At 34.5% G+C, this 21143-nt stretch overlaps 1 protein-coding gene across 1 annotated transcript in view; it reads left to right on the top strand.

Annotated features, from left to right (window-relative positions):
* Nucleotides 1–21143, top strand: part of LOC129746008 (uncharacterized) — a 269649-nt gene that overhangs the window by 217592 nt on the left and 30914 nt on the right. Inside the window, exon 3 of the mRNA XM_055739429.1 lies at nt 5373–5922. Within this exon, the coding sequence (XP_055595404.1) occupies nt 5373–5922 (550 nt within the window). The remainder of the gene's footprint in view (nt 1–5372; nt 5923–21143) is intronic.

Genomic DNA, 21143 nt, shown 5'->3' on the forward strand with positions numbered 1-21143 from the left:
GCATTGATATTTAATCTTGATTACAGAACTTAACTTCGAGCAGAATCTAAATTTTTAATTTGATTCCGAGTCTGTGTGCTGCCTTTTGAACCTGAGTTCGTATTCTGAATTCCGAATTTGAAAACGATTTTTGAACCTAAGGTTCCAGATAATAATTCTCATTAATTATGATCCAAAAACAAAATATGGATTAGATTTCTCAATTAGAAATCTCATATTTGAATTCTGTATTGTTGGTTTTCAATGTGAATTCTTTCTTTAGTTATTAATTCGATATTCAACTTGTGAATCTGAAATAAAATTGCGAATGAAGGAACTGTTTCAGATTTTTTAATTCTGGATCATCATGCAACTTTCTATAGATCCAATTTTGCGTAAGAATCAAAAGTCAAAATTTCAAATATTAAAAATGGTTTGTAATTTTGAATATCCATTTCCTTTTCATATTCCGAAAGAATGAGTTTCGAACATAAAAGTTCGAAATGCAAAACCGAGATTCCAATCAGGATTTTTTTCAAATGATGATCCAAACTTAAGTTCAGTAACAACAAACTGTATACAGAATTCGAATTCTTTTCACAGTTATCGTAAAATGGGGAAAAAGTGTATAAACCGCGAAGAAATTAAATATCTTTCCTCCCACCCAAAACATATCTATGAAAAAGTATTTTTCTTTAGTGAAAATTTCCAGAGTAGCGATTGGACACAGTTTCAGACGCCGCACGAGCTTTCAAACGGAGTTATAGTGCCTTTTTAACCCCTAATTCCCCTTTATTTTGTAAACAATCCAGAAAAAATCTATTCAGACTTGAAACAGCTATAAATCCAAAAACAGCTATAAATTCATTTTCCGAAGCGTTTGGTGGCTCAAACAGCCTTAATTTGATTTCTTGGAAAAAGTCACACAAGATAAGTCCCATTTTTTTTTTAAATTTTCAAGTCCGAACATGCTTTTTCTAAAACAAAAATGAATAATGTAGGGGAATTTCGGTTAAAACAGTCATAACTCCATTTTCTGAAGCATGCGGTGGCTCAAACAGCCTTCATTGGATTCCTCGAAAAAAATTGCATATGATATGTATTGGTTGGTTCAAAATTTGCAAGTCCGAACATGCGTTTTCTGACTATTTGTAAAATGTAAGGGAACTGAGGGTAAAATAACCATAACTCCTGTTTCCAACAGGCTTCGTTGCATACCTCGGAAAAAATCACACAAGATTCATCTCATTTGATTCAAAAAATTCAAGTCCGAACATGCTTTTTCTGAAATAATTGAAAAATGTTGGGAAATTGAGGGTAAAACAGCCATAACTCCTGTTTACAATCCGTGCGGTGGCTCAAATAGGTTTCGTTGGATTCCTCGGAAAAAATTACACAAGATAAGTCTCTTTTGGTTCAAAATTTTCAAGTCCGAATATGCTTTTTTCTGAAAAAATTGAAAAATGTAGGGGAATTTAAGGCAAAAACTGCCACAACTCCATTTTCAGAAGCGTGCGGTGGCTCAAACAGCCTTCATTGGATTCCTCGGAAAAAATCTCACAAGATACGTCCCATTGGTTCAAAATTTGTAAGTCCGAACATGCGTTTCTAAACTATTTGAAAAATGTAAGGGAATAGAGGGTAAAACAGCCATAACTTCATTATCTGAAGCGTGCGGTGGCTCAAATAGGCTCTATTCGAATTTTTGAAAAAAATTACATACGTTCCGTTCCATTGGGATGAAAATATTGAGAACCGAACCTGCTTTTTTCTAAAATAATTGAAAAATACAGAGGAATTGAGGGTAAAAACAGCCATAACTTCATTTTCCGAAACGTGCGGTTGCTAAAATAGCCTCTATTCGATTTCTCAGGAAACAATACACAAGATAAGCCTTTTTTTGTTCAAAGTTTTCAAGTCTGAATAGGTTTTTTTTTCTGGATTGTTTACAAAATATAGGGGAATTAGGGGTTAAAAAGGCACTTTAACTCCGTATGTAAGCTCGTGCGGCGTCTGAAACTATGTCTAATCGCTTCTATGGAAATTTTCACTAAAAAGAAGTACTTTTTTATAGATTTGTTTTGTGTAGGAGGGAAAATATTGAATTTCTTCGCGGTTTATACACTTTTTCCCCCATTGTGCATCGATTTTTAAAGGTTATAAGCAAATTTGGAACCACAAAGTCAAGAATTATTATTGCCTTAACTTTCCAGATATTTTTTTCCCAAGTATATGTGCGAGTCCGGGTTATTTTCTTAAATATCCGCCAATATCCAAATTTTCAAACAAAAACCATGAAGAAAACCACTTGACTTTTGTTTATGTAAATATATCAGTCAATTTAAAATCTTATTTAAGTTTTAAAAAATCGTTCACATTAATTTTGATAAAATTTTCTCAAATAATATGAGCGTAAAATACATAATTTAAATGTATCAATTCAAATTGTTGGTTGATTTTGCAAATAAAGTGCAAAAATTTGGGCAAAAGCTGGGCGAATTGGCAAGCTTAGTCTAATCTTATTTCAATTCGATATTTGGGACTAAATTTCTATCAACAAGTTTGAAAAACTGTAAAAGAATTATTGACCTGGGATAAAATTTCAATATTCTAAGTCTAGATTGCTACTTTTGAATCATTTTAGTCGTTCATCAAAATTTGATATGGAGTTAGGAATTTTACGTTTAGGGAAGAATATTTTGCTTGGTATTTTTGGACCCTCATTTGGGGGAGGGGGACGCAACCCCCCTCCACGTTCCTACGGCCATGTCCCTTGCTATGTTTTATGCAAAACACCGTGTGGTATCTAATTTTTTTTCCAAAATTTAAGCTCGGACGTATGTTTGCTTATTACCAGTTTCAATTAAATTATACGAAGATACTGCAAGTTGAACTGATTTTTCTACGTTTAATCCTATCACGACTTTGTGAAACGATTGAGTTTGGAACGAATGGTTGAACAAAAAAGAAGACATTCACGGTCAACAAGATGCTCATCCTCTCCAAACAGAGATTATTTCATCGATTGGCGCCCTCACAATCCCGGTGTCCAATTTCTCATGAGTTATACAGAGAAAGCAGTAGCCTTCACTACAATTTAACTCCAAATAGCTGTCATTCTTACGGAAATCTGCGTGTAAGAGTAAATAGCAAACTTTATTCTTTTTAAAAAGCAGGCCCAAGTCCAATTGACGGAAGAGATGAATGAGAGAGCGTTTTCACTCACATTCAACGGTTGAAATCGTTGAAATGATGAAAATGCTGTTGGTGGATTGAGACTTCTGCTTACGGAAAAATGTTGCAATGCCTTAGGACTTTTGTAAGTTGAAAACGATACTAACAGATTGACACTTTTGATTTTGAGAAATTGTTAAAGTAAATGGAGACTCCTGCTATATTTTGTAATTTTAGAAGCTTTTAAAGACTTGCTTCTTTGATCGAAAACGATCAAAGCAAAGTGCGCCTTCTGTTAAAAGACGAAAATTAAAAAAAAAAAAACGAGACTTCTGTTTCTCAGGGCAGGGAAACTTCTACTTATGAACAAAAGCTGTGAATTGAAGCGGCTGCTTACTGGAGATAATGCTTGCGGTTTCATGTTTCGACTTACGACAAAAAGCTACAAAACATTAAGGCTACTGTAAGTTGAAAATGATGCCAGTTGATTGAGACTTCTGCTTACGATAAAATCTTACAGTGGATTGGGACTCCTGAAAGTTGTAAAATCGGGATTGACACTTTTGTAAGTTTGTAATGAAAGTGAATTGCAGTGCCTTTATGTCTGCGATTTGAGACTTCTACTTGTAAAAAAAATGGAAACTTGTTAATATTTCAGCTAAGAAACGTGCAAAGTTAGCAGATGGAGTCTTCTGCTGGTTAAAATTGATAGAAGATTAAGATTCTGTTTTTCATCGTGATGGTACAGCCTATTAAAAATTCTTTTGTTAAAAAATGACAAATGATGATTTCGGCTTCCGCTTTTTTTAATTTCCACAAAAATAGCTAGCGGATTGAGACTACTGCTTATTTGATGGGTAAAAATTGGGATTTTGATTTCATTTTAATTCTTTTTATTGAAATAATAAGTGTGGTTTGAGACTTGTGCTCATGCCAAATTGTTTAAATGGAATTTAAAATTCCGTATTTTGACTTTGGTCAACGGGAGTTACTGATTGTAAATATAAAGTTTTGAAGGATTGATAGAATCCGTTACATTGTTTAAAATATTCAGTAAAAACGAATTGAGACTTTGATTTATAGAAAACTTTTATGGTTGATTGAAACTTCTACTAGTTGAAAACGATTGTTGGTGATAAGAATTAGTGATTATTTTTTAATATTGAAAAAGGATTTATATTTCTTGAAGTCTAAACCGATGATAGAAATCGAGATTTAGACTTTGACTTTTAAGGGCATTGTGGTGTTTATCTACATGAGACTTCCCGTTGAAGTTTGTTTTTCAAAAATTTGTTCAAGCAGATTTAAAATTTTGTTTCTTGAAAATTTTGCTAGTGATGTAGTACATGCTTCAGTGATTTGAGCAGGTAAAGAATGTTTAATTCAAACCTTTGACAGAAAAATGGATGATATATAAATTTTTGTCATTTTTGTCATGTTCGATTTATCTTCCATCTATGATTTAACATTTCGGAAGCCAGTTGAAAATAATATCCCGGAATGGCAAAGGTTTGTATTTCATAACACATTCATTTAAAACAACTTGTCAAAAATTGATAAATTACCGGATCAAGTAAATTTCAACGAAAACCGATATGCTCGACAATTCAAGTTTGATGGATGGTTTCAATGTTGAAAATGGAACCGGTATCGGAACTAAGTCATGTATGAGGTAACTAAGCCAAAATTGCAAAAAAAAAACCGGAGACGAGATGGCCTATAGGATACCAAAAATAACTAAAGCAGAAAAAAAACCTACCAGACTGAAGCCCGGAATCTCGCCGAGTTAAACCGGTGACAAGTTGATAGGTTCCTTTTTATCAACTGGGGCCACTTCATGACCCCAGACTTTGGGGGGTTCAAGAAAACAGTCAGTGGGCGTTCGGTTTGGGCTAATTTGAATAATGGGGAACAAGTTACGTAAACGTGAGGTAACTTATTTCTGGCCCCTCGTCGAACTGGTAAACGAGTATCATATTTGCATAAACGATAATGCGCTTTGGGTTGGACCATTTTTTTTTTCTCTCTTCTCTGTGGGTGACGACTGCCAAAGATCATGGAATATGTAACGGTTTTGTTTTTTGACGAGAGGAAGTTGCTATTCAAATGTTTCGATTTTTGGAACTTCTTTAAAACGAAAGGGAAAGTTGCCTTCCGTATATGTTAACATCCTGAAAAGCTCGATTGATTGATTGTATTTTTCTTGTTTCCCCTTGCAGAAAAGTACAAAGTATCCGGATTCGGACGACTGCGAATCTCTGCCACCCCCGCCACCTCCCGAGGACGACAACTACGACTTCGATGATCCTCCGCCACCGCATCACTTTCACCATCACAGTCACCTCAATCTGAACCTGGACACTCCCTCACCCCTGCCACATCTCAACGGCCTAGTCGGAAACGGTGGAACCATGAACCATGGCCTGGGTCACGATTCAAGCCCGAAGAAATCCCGCAAACACCGGAACTCCTCAACCTCCGAGAATAACAGTCCTAATGGGAAATCATCCGGCGGTGGCCATCATCATCAGCACCGATCCAATGGGCTCAATGGGCATAAGGGGCATCATCATCACCACCATCATCATCATCATCGGCCTTCGCACCACGGGACCACCAAAAGTAGTCGAGCCGACTCGGTGCTGTCGAGTGACTCCGATATCCGGTTTACCCGCCGGAAGCTCGGCGATAACCAGAAGTGTGGCTGTGCGTTGATTGCGGGATTCTTGCTGATACTGCTGTTCGCCGGAGTTATCGTCTACGTTGGATGTAAGTAAATCACGCCTACATCATTTAAAGCTTTTTTAAGACACATCTATATTTTTTTTTCTGATTTCTACTATCAGTTAAAAATATTACGTCGACTTCAGTAGTCAGTCATAGAAATAACTTGGAAAACCTAAATAAATAAAAATATCTGTAGGTATGTAAACTTTATTATATCTCAATGCTGCCTGAAACAATGGATGGAATTCTAATTTGAATATTTGATAGATAGTAATCGAAAGACTTCAATGCGCTTGAAGACAGAAACCTTAACCAATCCATACAATGATTCCGTGTCATTAACCACAGCACTGTGGTCCGAAAGGGCTAAAAGTGGAACTTTTTTCGTATCGCCTCTGTCTTTCATCTTATCTCTTAAGTGTCTTCAGAACATTTGCTTCTTGAAACATGCTTCATAACTTGAAGGCATCAAAAGTTAGTCAAAGTCCAATAGAAAAAAATTGAAAATTCTTACTTTTTTATTTCAATAGATAGAGCTTTACTTTATACTACAAAGTTGTAAAATACGTAAAAATATGAAACTTTGTTGAATACATCTAAACTCTATCTCTTTTCAGAGCAGAGTTATAAAGGTTTTATTTTGAAAGTTATTTAAAAGGTAGTTTTTTAAACTTAACTATAGTTAGATGAGGATTTACATGAATAAAATGTTCTGAACATTTGTTGGGGCATTTAAATCACACGTTTTGCTCAAGATTTCAACTTTCTACGACGTTTCCTAGCCAAGTTATTGCAACTTTAAGTTTTATTTTTACTCAACTTCACGAGCGTTTATTGCAAAAACGTGCAAGTGGATTTTAAAAACTAATAAACCACATTGAAGCTTGAACTAAGTGCAACAAATTGGTGTTGGTTTCATTTGTCTCCATGCGCACGTATTTGAACACAACAAGCATACGTTTGATGTGTTTCACGTGTTTCCATATGAAAAATGGAAAAATTGATTTCCAGGCTACGCAGATGCTGCGCAAAACGAAGGCAGAAGGCAGTTGAAAATAATTTTTGTATGGAAACACGCAAAACACATCAAACGTATGCTTGTTGTGTTCAAATACGTGCGCGTGGAGACAAATGAAACCAACACCAATTTGTTGCACTTAGTTCAAGCTTCAATGTGGTTTATTAGTTTTTAAAATCCACTTGCACGTTTTTGCAATAAACGTTCGTGAAGTTGAGTAAAAATAAAACTTAAAGTTGCAATAACTTGGCTAGGGAACGTCGTAGAAAGTTGAAATCTTGAGCAAAACGTGTGATTTAAATGCCCCAACAAATGTTCAGAACATTTTATTCATGTAAATCCTCATCTAACTATAGTTAAGTTTAAAAAACTACCTTTTAAATAACTTTCAAAATAAAACCTTTATAACTCTGCTCTGAAAAGAGATAGAGTTTAGATGTATTCAACAAAGTTTCATATTTTTACGTATTTTACAACTTTGTAGTATAAAGTAAAGCTCTATCTATTGAAATAAAAAAGTAAGAATTTTCAATTTTTTTCTATTGGACTTTGACTAACTTTTGATGCCTTCAAGTTATGAAGCATGTTTCAAGAAGCAAATGTTCTGAAGACACTTAAGAGATAAGATGAAAGACAGAGGCGCTACGAAAAAAGTTCCACTTTTAGCGCTTTCGGACCACAGTGCACAGACATGGCAATGGGCGAAGGGGGAGGAAGGGGAGTGTTTTGGGTTTGTACCCCCACCCCTTCTCCGCCTTGAAGATTCATGAACACCTCACGAGATGTTTTGTTCCAAACATCTCTTATTTATAAAAATGGAGGCAAAAATAAATATGTGCGAACACCAGTGTTCGGCATCGCTAACTGAAAAATTAGCGCCGCTAATTGAATCGCTAAATTAGTCAATGTTAGCGATCGCTAATTAAAACCGCTAAATGTGCTGAAAAAGTTATCGCTTAGAGCTTAAAGCGCTAATCGCTAACAAAAAACGTAAACCAAAAAAAAAATAATTTCGTGTTCTTTGAATGTACAGTACAAATGTTACAGCGAAATTGGAAATACAGTTAACTAAAACTTCTAAAAACAACACAAAAACTGTTCATCGCATGGACACAGTTGAATCATATTTTTTTTATTCCAAAGCTTTGCAATCATAATGTAGTTTTTTTTTTGTAAAATCTTCAACCAGTTTTCACTTTTTCCAAACTTGTATAACTCTCATGTTAGAAGCGTTTCCAAAGGTGAATGTTCATATAATATCTATTCGAACCTAAATCGAAAGCAAAATTCAATGCACATACTGCTTTACAATGTAATTTTTTTCTCTAGTGATTCTCTAGCGAGGAGAACACGGTGGAATGTGGTCATCTTTGCTTACAAACTAGCAGTGTTCTAAAATGTAAAGGCAAGCTTAGGTCTCAGCTGTTCTGTAAATTAAAGATTAACAAACGCAACGAAGCAATCAACATTGCTGAATGTCGACAGATCGAATCAACTGCTGTTTACCCATCTTGGTTAATCTGCGTGACTGTGGTGTGAGGTGACCCAAAATATTCCTATCATTTGACTCTTGTACGCACTCTTCCATTGAGACCATTCGAAGTGCCTGATTAGCCTGATAAATGACTTAAAGTATAAATACCTAGTTCTATCAGCAGTGATCCACGAGTTTAAAAAAAATGGGATTAGCGGTGTTCAATTAGCGGAACTTTTTAATTCGCTAGCTTATAAAAAATTTAGCGGCAGAATTAATCCACTAACAAAAAGTTAGCGGACTAATTAGCGATTAGCGGTTTAGCGCTATAGTGCCAAACACTGGCGAACACTAATAAATCTTGCAGGCTTCATCGGATTTGCATGCATATTTTTAGTTGTGTTCGTCTTCGCGCGAAGAAAAACAATGGAGAGATAATTTGGAATATGTTTTTATTGAATTTGATGATTAATTTTTAGTTTGCATTGGCCGCATTGGCGTCAATAAAAGATCATGGCACCCAATTTACATTTTTTTTCTTTCATTCAAGTCTCCCAGAGCAGGGAGGCACCAATAGCAATCAAGGCCTACTGATCCTTATCCATCTCTATGTAGGGTGATTAGGCGCCCATTTTCATCGCCACTGTACTCTTCACGTAATATCAGTAAAATGGATACTTGGATGTGATTGTTAATCTTCCTTATGGGGTGCAAAATAGTCATGTTTGATTCATAATCAAGGCAACTCAAACATTTTATAATCTGATTAACCCAAAGCTTGCCAGATTACTCGTTACATTGTCCAGATATTTGATACAAATTTTGAGATAGGTTCTGTGGTAAATTTATTTAGATAGCGTATTTCTTTTTTAAACTCCACTTTCCTTTTCCGTTCAAATACGCCGATTTCATTTCACTTCCGCTTTTCAACCGAACCCGATCCTACCGCTCCAAATTACGAATCTAGAATGATCAAAGTAATCCAAAATCTCCTACGCCTCCTACGTCAGTAACTCACGTTCACTCATCAATTCATTCATCACTGTTTTCCTCTCATGCGCCACTCAATTTTTGTTTTCATAAGCACTCAATCTTCACGATGTACACTCTTAAATCGCACGATAATGTATACTCTACTTTTTATACAATTTGCTACACTGTTTCAATAATTCATTTCATATTTGTTAAATATACATCATCATATTCAAATAAATTGAATACTATTTAAATCAAATCAGTTTCTATTCACTATTGAAGGATTCATATTAAATGAAATGTGGTTCTATTATTCTTTAGATTAGATTAAATTAGATAACTATTTAGATAATTATTTAAATAAAATATTTTATCCTGGCATATCTACCACAGGTTCGTTCTGACCCGGTTGCCTAGATTTCGTTGAAAAAAAACCCAGATTTAGTCCAGTTTCATTCACTTTATTTGCAACTTCAAACAAAAACTTTAATTTAATTATTCAATTGTTATGATTTTTCCGTTTAAAAATGAAATTTTGGATCAAGTTCAACAAAATTATCTTGAACAGTTTTTAGAAACTTAAAACACATTTCAACATCAGCTGATGTGTTTCAACGGATAAAAAAACTAAGGTGTTATTGTTTTTTAAATAGTGTTGAGTAGTTTCTGAATTGTGACCAGATTTGGATTGGAAATATCGAAATCAAATGCCGAATATTGTCAAGTTTTTAAATAGAATAGCCCGGATAAGTGCTGGATTTTGATAATTATACGGCCAAAATGAAGAATGTCATAATATTCAAGGAGAATTATAATCAATGGTATGATCACAAAATTTTTGACATATTTTTAATTGTTTTTGTTCAGGATCGCCCTTGATGGCATCGATTGTGGCATCAGATTTTTCTTTAGAGGAATAAAAACCGCACACATTCCGAAACATTACAAATTTCTAAGAGGACTGTATTACGACTTAATAACTAAATTACAAATGTGGAATTTGACAAACACTTGTCGCTCTGGGCATCTGACTATGCCCATCGTGGGCTTCTGATGAAGGCCGCTCCCAGGCCGTTGATTTGGTTACCTGTTCCGTCGGTGGTTTGTAGGGAAAAGAGGCCGGGCCTTGGGCTGACTTTGGCTGGACCCTTCCACTATAGGTTTGAGGCGCCAAAAAGCCAAAAACTGAACTTTATCGGATCGCTTTTTTATCTTTACTAGTTAATAACTTAATAGTTGACTAAAATATTCCCAGTTTTTCAACTCATTATCTTGAATACTGAACGCACCACAGATATCAGGCTTTGAAAAATTGAAAAATTTATAGGGAAGATACTCTAGAATTCGACAGGAGCTAGTTTTCGACAAAATTTTAATGAAAGGCTTATCTTTCTGTTTGGTGACTCAAGCTATCTATCTTCATATTTTTCTATTTTTGCTCTCTGTCACTTTAGTATACCTTGAATATAAAAATTCCTCTAAATCATTTATTGAATAGTTGTTAATAAATAATTTAAAAGTAACATTCTAAATCACCTGTGAAATTCAATTGCAACGACCAAATAAGAATGATTTTGAATCACGAAAAAACCCCTTTTATTTGATTCAAAGCAACATAAATGGAATCAATGGAAAGGTTAAGGTTCTGAGATCAATCTTTTCGGTAATTTATTGAATATTTTTGCTTATATTTAATGAAATTTCAACTGTTTTTTGAGCTGTCGAAAACAAGCGCTAAAAATTCTCCCAATAATTTATTTTTCGACACCCATCTTCTTCTGTATGTTTATACTGTTTCCATGGTGTAAAAAACGCCGTGAAGTAGACAAGCAATTCCAATACGCAAATATTCATATTGCTGAGCTAACAAGAGAGGTGGAAATATGCTTGTCGAAAACTAAAATTTTATGGGTCGAAAACTAAAATTGAATGACGAAAACTAGATCATCGAGAAGTTTTAGTAAAAGGCTAATAAAAACGTTGTTTTGAAACTTTTGATCAATAATAAAGGTAGAGAATGAAGAAAAAAATCTGATTCATATAACCAATCACATTTGAAATGAAAAACTTAAGTCAAATAGTTTATATACATGGTTTTTTGACAAATCAAGCCAAAACTGTCGAAATCTAGGTATTTTACCCTATAATGAAGAAAAAAATTTAAATCACATATATTTCTATGTAAAACATTTTTATCCCTAAGTTTAAAGTACACATATGAAAGCTCATATTAAAAGCTATCATTTGAACCATTTAAAATTTTTACACACTAAATTGATCTATGATAAAAATGAGTAAATAATTGTTTTTTTCAAAAGTCAAAATCTTAAAATTCCCGCATTTCCCCATACTCTTTTCACTAACAAGATCTAGTTTAAAGTCCTAAAATTACAATGGACGTTCTCTTTGGCCGACCTCTGACCCAAAATTGGATTGTTAAAATCAATTGATCGTCCTTGACAATTTCTATGTGCAAATTTTCATCTCAATCCGATGTATAACAACGTCAATATCACCAAAAAATTGAAAAGGTTGTATGGATGACCCCTTTTGCCGGTCCTTTACACAAAATTTGATACCTGCAATCGTTTGCACATCATTCAATACTCTCGTGTACCAATTGTCATCTGAATCCTATGTACACTGAGGTTTTTTACGCGGTTTTTTTACACGGTATTTTTTACGCCGACTATCGAATTAACGCGGTTTTTGAGAGAAAATATTCTAAGATTTTTTCAAAGGAAAACACTAAGAATCTCTTTGTAGTTGGGAAAATCTTAGCTATGAGACTAATAACGTGATACATGAGATCTGAGACCTGAGACCTAAGGCTTGAGACCTGAGCCATGAGAACTGAGCCATGAGACCTGAGACTTGAGACCTGAAATATGAGACCTGAGACATGAGACCTGAGACATGAGACATGAGACATGAGACCTGAGACATGAGACATGAGACCTGAGACATGAAACCTATGACATGAGACCTGAGACATGAGACCTGAGACATGAGACGTGAGACATGAGACATGAGACATGAGACATGAGACCTGAGACATGAGACCTGAGACATGAGACCTGAGACATGAGGCATGAGACCTGAGACATGAGGCCTGAGACATGAGACCTGAGACATGAGACCTGAGACATGAGACCTGAGACAAGAGACGATCTAAATTCCTCATTGCCAAAATGGCCTCACTATATTCTACTATTCTATTAATCTAATTAATTTTTTTTATCATTAAAATAAACCATCCTTGTACGCACATTTTAAAATAATCATGGGTCTTACGCATTTTTTTAGTAACGTGATTTTTTAAATAAAATGGGTTTTTTACGTGGATTTTTGAATTACGGAGTTTTATTCTGCGGGTTTTCGAATTAGATAGGTTTTTTTACGCCGATTTTCGAAGTAACGCGGTTTTTTTTTCGCGGATCTTCGAATCAACGCGGTTTTTTTTACGCGGATTTTCGAATTAACGCGGTTTTTTACGCGGATTTTTTTACGCTGTACGAAACCCCGCGTAAAAAAAACCTCAGTGTATAATAATGTCAATATCGCAAAAATAGCGATCAGTTAATATGGACGACCCCTTTGACTTGCCCCTTATACAAAATTTGATAGCGGAAAATTTATGAGCGCAAATTTTATTCTCAATCCGATGAATAAAAACCTCAATATAACAAAAATATTGAAAAGCTTGTATGGACGACACCCTTTTGCCGACCCTTTACACTAAGATCAATACCTGGAATCGAGTGCTTGTCATTCAAAACTCTCGTCTACCAATTTTCATCTGAATCCGATGTATAATAACGTCAGTATCACAAAAATATTGAACAGAGAATATGGACGACCCCTTTGGCTGGCCCCTTACTCAGAATTTGATACCGGCAATCGATTGCCCGTTCCCAAAACCATCCTAGGGCAAATTTTAAGCTCAATCCCATGTACACTAACGTCAATATCACAAAAATATTGAAATGTTAATATGAACGATCCCTTTTTGCCGACCCCTGACCCAAAATTCAATACCTGAAATCAATTTCCATCTCTCAAAACCCTTATGTGCACATTTTAATCATGATCTGACGAAAAATAACGTGAAAAACGCGAAAACAATATTTGTCATGTATGGACGACCCCCGAAATTCTGAAAACATTTTTCATCCTTCCTGGTCCTAATGAGCATCCATGCCAAATTTCAGCTCTCTAGCTCTTAAAACGGCTAAGCCTATAGAGGACAAACAAACAAACAAACCCACAGAAATTGTCAATTAGTCCAAAACCCGGTTTTCAAAAGAATTAAAAAGTAGGGTCAAAAATAACACCAAGCATCGTACTTTAAAAGTTATTTAAACAAAATTTTATTAGAATTTATTTTAAGTTAGTTAAAATATTAATTATCATACAAAATTTTCAAAAATAACAAAATAGTCCAAAAAACCTAATCATACTTTCTGCCGGCTCATTGTATGGAACTGCCACATAGTGCCTTCGGAAAACCCTCTTCGTTGCCGAGGAAAAACCGATGATTTTGGCGCGAATTTCTGCCATTAAGATCGTGCCTTCTATGGACTCCACAAGCAACTGCGGTCGAGAAAAATTAGCCCTCGCACGAAGTGTAACCTGAATATGACGCTCTTTAGACCGGTGGTCCTCTACGAGCACGAGACATGGATATTGCTCGAGGAGGACCTGCTACACTCGAAGTATTTGGAGGCGAAGGATGAACCACGAGCTAGCGCGACTCTACGGCGAACCCAATATCCAGAAGGTGGTAAAGGCTGGCCGGATACGCTGGGCGAGACATGTTGCGAGAATGCCGGACGACTGTCCTGCAAAACCGGTGTTCGCTACAAATCCGGTAGGAACAAGACGAGCGGGGGCGCAACGAGCGAGGTGGTTAGACCAAGTGGAGCGTGATCTGGCGAACGTGGGATGCCCGAAAAATTGGAGAACGGTTGCCATGGACCGAGTGAATTTTAGGAATTATGTTCGTCAAGTTATGTCGTGAGACGGTATACTATGTACATAATACCACTGATAAGCTGATATAGTTCCCCCTGCGTAGGAGAAAAATTTTCATCGCCCAGAGCTCCTGGCGCCAACTAGCTCATCATTCCCTAAGCTTCGTACCCGATCATGTAATGATTCCAATAGCTAAATTTCGATTTTTCGTAAATCATTAAATTTTTATTTGACCATTCGAAAATGTTTTTTATGAAGAGTTATGTAACTCAGTTAGCTTGAATTTTAGTTTCAATGTATCGGATAAATTCCATTCTTATTGAAGAAGAATGTATGATCTTTTGGCAATTTTATCCAAAGGGGAAATTTGAAGAAATTTCATATGATCTAAAAAGTATATTCTCTTATAAAATGCCAAGACTAAATCGTTCACCAGAAGATCCTTTTTAGAGAACTGCGAATGTTTCCTCAATAAGATAAAGAACATTTTCTCTTTGAAAGTCTTTATATCTATTACTTTTATCATTTGCTAAAATTCATCCTTAAAAACTGTTAAACTTTTATTCTGTTATATTGTGAATTATTTTTTAAAATATTAATATCCTTTTAAATGGAATAGTTTTTTTTTAATATGAAGAATTGCTTTTCATATGTAGGCACGTTTCAAATTTTGTTCCTCAAATTCAAAGCTCAATGAATCTAGTACATTTCAACCATCGGGACCTTTTTTCACTGGGAGGAAAACATAACAAAAATTGAACACCATAGCAACTTACACTTTTGCACGCAGAAAAATTGAAGCAGGCTAAAAATGCTTGGTAGATGATAATATTTCTATATATTTTTTGCGTGTCATAAGAACACGTGGAGTAATTTTTGAATACTAGCGCCCCATCACAAACAGTGTATTATTCTCTTACTAAGCAGTTGAGACACGAACCTTTGGTTGATGGAAATGTGGTTCAAAGTTATATCAGTTTATCAGTGATAATACTGCCGTTAATGCGCGCAGCATCGCCATGTTGCTACTGGGTCATTTCGTCTAATGTTAGGGTGGTTCATTCCAGAACATTTTTGACAACGATGAAATATTCCATTGAAAAATCTTCTTTTCATATCTACGGAAACATCAAGAGAAGGTCTTAAATATTTGAATCTTATTGATATAAGAAAATTGATTTAAATGATTTTTTCTGACTAATTCAGAACCAGCTGACCCGGTGTGCTTTGCAACCCATTTCAAGGAAATAATTAAGTTCGTTAAAATTATTATAATTAAAATATACAACCTTTTAAATTAAATTTTAGTTGTATTCAAAAGTGAACTATTTTTCATGGTATCTGATCTTCAAGATTGTCTTGAGTCCAACGTAACTTGAAAGTTGAAGAATCCACCTTTTAGAAGAAAAAAAAAATAGGAAGGATCTTCAATACAATAAATTAAGCCTTTAAATTAAAAAAATCGCCATTTTTTGAAGCGGGAGTAGTATTTAAATGCACATAATCAAATTCATGAAAACACTAAAACATTGGCTATGTTGATAATTTGTATGTTACATTTATTGACGCAGCCCGTGGCGTAGAGGATAGCCTTCAAGTCTTCTAAGCCAGCGGGTATGAGATCGAATCCCGGTCACGGCATACACAGTACACTTTCTGTGGGTTGGTGGTTCTAGCATTTGTAAGATGCTAGCCATCATATCCTCGAAAGATATACGCGTAGAGTTAAGAAAAAGGAATCTCTTCGAGGAAACATCAAGTTTCATTGAGATCGTTTTAAAATAAAGAATATGAATTTTATCATCTAATTTTGATAAAACTTATTTGTCAATTCAATGAATCATCTCCTTATGTGAAAACGCTTACGTCTATCAATTTTTCTAACAAAAACCTTCGGAGATTGTTAAAAATTTGTATTTTTTTTTTGTTAATTTTATATGGGAGCCCCTCTCTCCCCTCCCTTTTTGCATTTGGAGGGATTCGAAAGTATCATAGAAACCACAATCGATCTTGAAAACGGCTACACACCAAATTTCGCGTTGATCGGCCCAGTAGCTTTCGAAAATTGTTCAAAATGAGTGAAACTTTCTTTAATTTTGTATGGGAGTCTCCCCTTTTAGGATTCGGAGGCGTTTGAAAGTATTATACAAACCTTCCTCGGTCTTGAAAACGGATACACTCCATATTTCACATTGATCGATCCTGTTGTTTTCGGAAATTGTTAAAAATTTGTCAATTTTTTGTGAATTTTGTATGGGAGTCCCACCTTTTTGGATTCGGACCCTAAAAACTCTTACATACCAATTTTCACATTGATCGGTTCAGTAGTTTTCAAGTCTGTAGGGAACAGACAGACAGACATTCAGTTAGTTCGGGAATGGGATGTGATCAATTTTGTGATTCCATGAGAATTTCATCATTAAAAAAAAACAATTGGGAAATCAGGAGACGTGAGGGAATCTCCTCTTCTCTATCACAGGCTTTGATGCTTAAACACTAAATAGAATTTAGAAAATAAATAAGATTAACTTCTTTTTTTTAACTCAAATTTATAGTTAGATGCAACTCTCAGTATCAGAGGTCAAAATCAAGTATTGGATTCAATAACATCTTTGAACACAAGAAGCTTGGAAAATAAAAACTTAAGTTTTAAGAAAAATGTGAACCAGGATTCAAAACAAATAAATGAATTTTTGAACCAGATATTAGAACTAAGAAAAAAAAAACAGAATTAAATTTCAATAATATGCACTAATAATCGTTAAGTTTCTGAAATTATTTACAGACTCTGAAAACGCGTTCCTCAAATTTAAGTATAATATTAAAATAACTTTAAATGTCTAAGTAAATTGAGGGTTTACAATGCCTTTTTGCAAAAAAGGTAACCCTTAAGCACTCATGTTTTGATAAATATTATGAAATGTAAATTGAAAAGAAGATTATATAGTTCAGAGTAGATAATGACATGCATATCAGGTAACATATATCGAAAAACAGAATGGAATTTGGAATTTGTTTAAAAAAAATAAAGCATAAAAAATCGCGAAATTTCATATCATGGAAAGTGTTGTTTGGATACACTGCAAATAGAGATGTGCCATATCTGCAAAATTGGTTAATGGTAAAGATTAGTTCTAACATTGTTTTTGGCGAAAAACGATAGAATATCGACTTAAACTGCGTTAATGCCAATATGTTTCAACAAACAGTTGACTTAACAATGTCTAGAATCCTCTATAAACGGAGAAAACAATGCAAAACGAAAGAAAATTCATTTTGAAGTTTCTCACAGGAGACACTCGCTGGAAATCAAGAAATAAAAACTAATGAATATCTTCGTGCTGAAGAAATCCACTTTTTGCAACTTGATGCATAAATAACTATTGTTATTCTAATTCCCAAGTAACCTTTTATAGCCAGAATCGAAATGAATCATTCAAAACTGAAACAAAAGGCCTTCGTGATTTGGATCTTTTGAAAATTTCACATTCAAGATTTATATTTATTAACCATTCAAATTGGGAAATTCGTTTCGACTTCATAATCTAGCTTCAGAATACATACCTAGTGCTGAGTATCGGGATAACGATAAATCCGGGCTATTTTATCTAAAAACCTGGTGAAATCCAGGCATTTGATTTTAAAATGTCGGCCAAAATCCGGGCAGTACCTAAGCAAGTTTGGTCAAAATCCAGGAATTACTGAACACAAATCAAGAAAAAAAACTTGAAAATTTTATTTTTTCATCGACAGATTATTAATTGTAATTTAGATTTATTTTGGATAAGTTTTCTTAAACTTGCCCAAAAAAAATCGTGTTGGAAATTTAAATAAAAACATTTACAAAACTATTTGTTTTTTTGGTTTGTTTAAGCAAATAAAGTGAATGAATTTAGAAAAAATCCATGCTTTATCAATGAAATCCGGGCAACCGGTCCGGGCCAGACTTTAGTCAAAATTGTCAAAATTGTCAACATTGTCAACATTGTCAAAATTGCCAAAATTGTCAAAATTGTCAAAATTGTCAAAATTGTCAAAATTGTGAAAATTGTCAAAATTGTCAAAATTGTCAAAATTGTCAAAATTGTCAAAATTGTCAAAATTGTCAAAATTGTCAAAATTGTCAAAATTGTCAAAATTGTCAAAATTGTCAAAATTGTCAAAATTTTCAAAGTTTTCAAAAGTTGTAAAAATCATCAAAATTAAATCGCTAACGAAAAGTAAGCTGACTGATGATCGTTTAGCGAATTTGCGCTTTTGTGCTGAACACTTCTGATTACTTCAATTATTTTACAGAATTTTTGAAAATGTTCGTTAGATCATCCACATAAATTTATCTGTTCCCATTTTGTCGTAAGACGACAAACACGCAACTTTTTCTTCATAATTAACATCATTTTGAATTTTGAAGTTTTTCCCTACTATAAAACATATTTTTTTGAATTTCTTAATTTAAGAGAAGATTAACATCCAAAAAACCAACTCGTCATGCTGAATCACTAAAGAAAACAACATCACTTTCCCCAAGCTCGAGTCGTGCGTGCTAATAAGTGCTAATTATTCTATCTCTAACCTATCTTTCCACTCGCAGACCGGGCCGAGTCTCAATTGAGATCAAAGTGCTAGTTAGTATACCGTAGATACTTACATAGAAGCTCACATGTTGTAGGCATTAGTAAAAGCGCTTACGTTCATTCGTTCGCTGCCAGAAGGCCATTCTTGGAAGGTAGGTTCCATTTATCGCGACTACCCCCGGAGTGCCACCCTCATGACAAAGTGGATTGCCAGCCAAGACAGATGGGAAAATCTGCGCCCGGGAAACAATGTAACACACAGGCGTCACAGAACCACTTAGTGAGTGGAATGCAAAAAACAAATATTTGGAGTGATTTTGTAACTTTATGAGAAAAAATGTTTTCTTCAAAATTTGTATTTTTTAATTGACCTACACTTTCAACAACAAAATTTCGACTTGACAGTAATAATTTGATAAAGTTTATTTATGTATAAAATAATTCAAAGTTACTCCAACGAACAGTAGAAACATTCATTGTTTTGGTTGCTAGAGCAAAAGAGATCAACCCACACGGGTTTAAGAAGAAAATGAAACCCACAAGAGGTGCTTTCTTTCGGTATAAACCCATCATCCATCATAATTCTGAACAGCAAGCAAAATACTCTTTCGTACTAGAGAGTGCAACAAATGAAGAAAAAAAAGCTGTGGGAAATTTCCAGCCAACCATTTGGCAAAAAGAGTTGGTTGTTTTCCACCGACTTCTACAAAAGGCTGTTGTTGGCACATATTTGCAAGCAGCATATGGTTTTTCTTTACTTCTTCTGAATCGGAGCAATGTTTCGTAGAAGTGAGCTACTTACATGGGTTTGTGCGTTTTGTTTTGTTTCGCAATTTTTCGGGATAATTTATGCCGTTTTGAATTTATGCCATTTGGAAAATGGCTTATGTAACTTATAACGACTGCACAAGGCAGCGATACAAGAAGAGTTTTTTATGAAGTTATCTAGCATGAATGGTGTGAAATGTGATCTGATTGCTCTGCAGCAATTGAGATCAGCAAAACATCATTCTGCCTTGTGTAATTTATTTTATTTAGTTTATTTTACTTTTTTCACCACAAAAGATGTGCAGTTTTTGAACTACGGGCTTACATTATTTTAACGAACACAAACGCCTACAGGATCTTAATGAAATTCGATATTTGTTAGAAAAAATTGCTTAACTCTAAGCGCACATTTTTTGAGGATATGATTTACTAGCATGACTAAAACCTCCAACCCAAAGAAAGTGTACGATGTATGCCATGACCGGGATTCGATCTCACGACCGTTGGCTTAGAAGATTTGAAGTTTTTTTTTCAAAAATAAGTTTCATAAACTCAGATCTATTCTACTTTGAAAGGAGAGCTATTCTGTGAAAACGAAAGAAATATCATATTTTAGTTGTAAATAAATATTCAGCAAGATGAGTTGAATATTTAGATTTTGAATTCAATCGAAAAATAAATTCAAAAAAAAAAACAATAGATGGTTTCTTATTTCTAGAAAAGCGATTTTTAACTACTTTTAAAACTAACATTATTTATAAGGTGTTATAAAGTGCACAGAGTCAGCTAGTGCTTTATATAAGTATGGCCACCCTATTGGCTGCAAAATCCTTCAAGGACTACAAATAGGTTCAACCTTCATTTACTGTTTAAAAAAAGCAATTAGCCGGTAAGGGCAAATAGACTCGGATTACTTTTTTGACTGAATTTGTCGTAACCGATCCATTTCCTTAACGACATTTTTCAACTTTTTCTTCCTAATTCTTAAAATCTATAATTCTTTTCACAAAACTTTCCTTCTTTCTCAAGCTCTCTCTATCAACTGACTTCTGAAAATTCCCTCATCGGATTCCTAGCTTTCTGAAGCCCTTTCCTTCTCTCCTCGAGTAGTCACGCTTATTATGAGCTCTAACTCTCTCGTTTGCACATTTTCTTTTCTGAACGGACCCTACGTCAATCCTTCAACTGTGAATGAACCAATTAATTATTGTTTCAGTGTTGCTGGAATAGTAATATATACTTGTACTCTCAATATTCTCTACACTACTGAGCCGATTTTCATAATTATATAATTTTGGAATTGTCTACATGTTCACCATCTATTTATGAAGAAAAAAAAATTATTAGGTGAACTGGGTGTAAAATGCACAGAGTCGCTAAAATGCGCAGCCATCAGTATTTCACTAAACCATCATTTTTCAGCATTTATGAAAATGTCAGTCTGTTATTGTTTATACAAAAGCCCCTCGACCCGTTCATC

This window comes from Uranotaenia lowii, chromosome 1, assembly GCF_029784155.1.
Source record: "Uranotaenia lowii strain MFRU-FL chromosome 1, ASM2978415v1, whole genome shotgun sequence".
NCBI classification, from domain to species: domain Eukaryota; kingdom Metazoa; phylum Arthropoda; class Insecta; order Diptera; family Culicidae; genus Uranotaenia; species Uranotaenia lowii.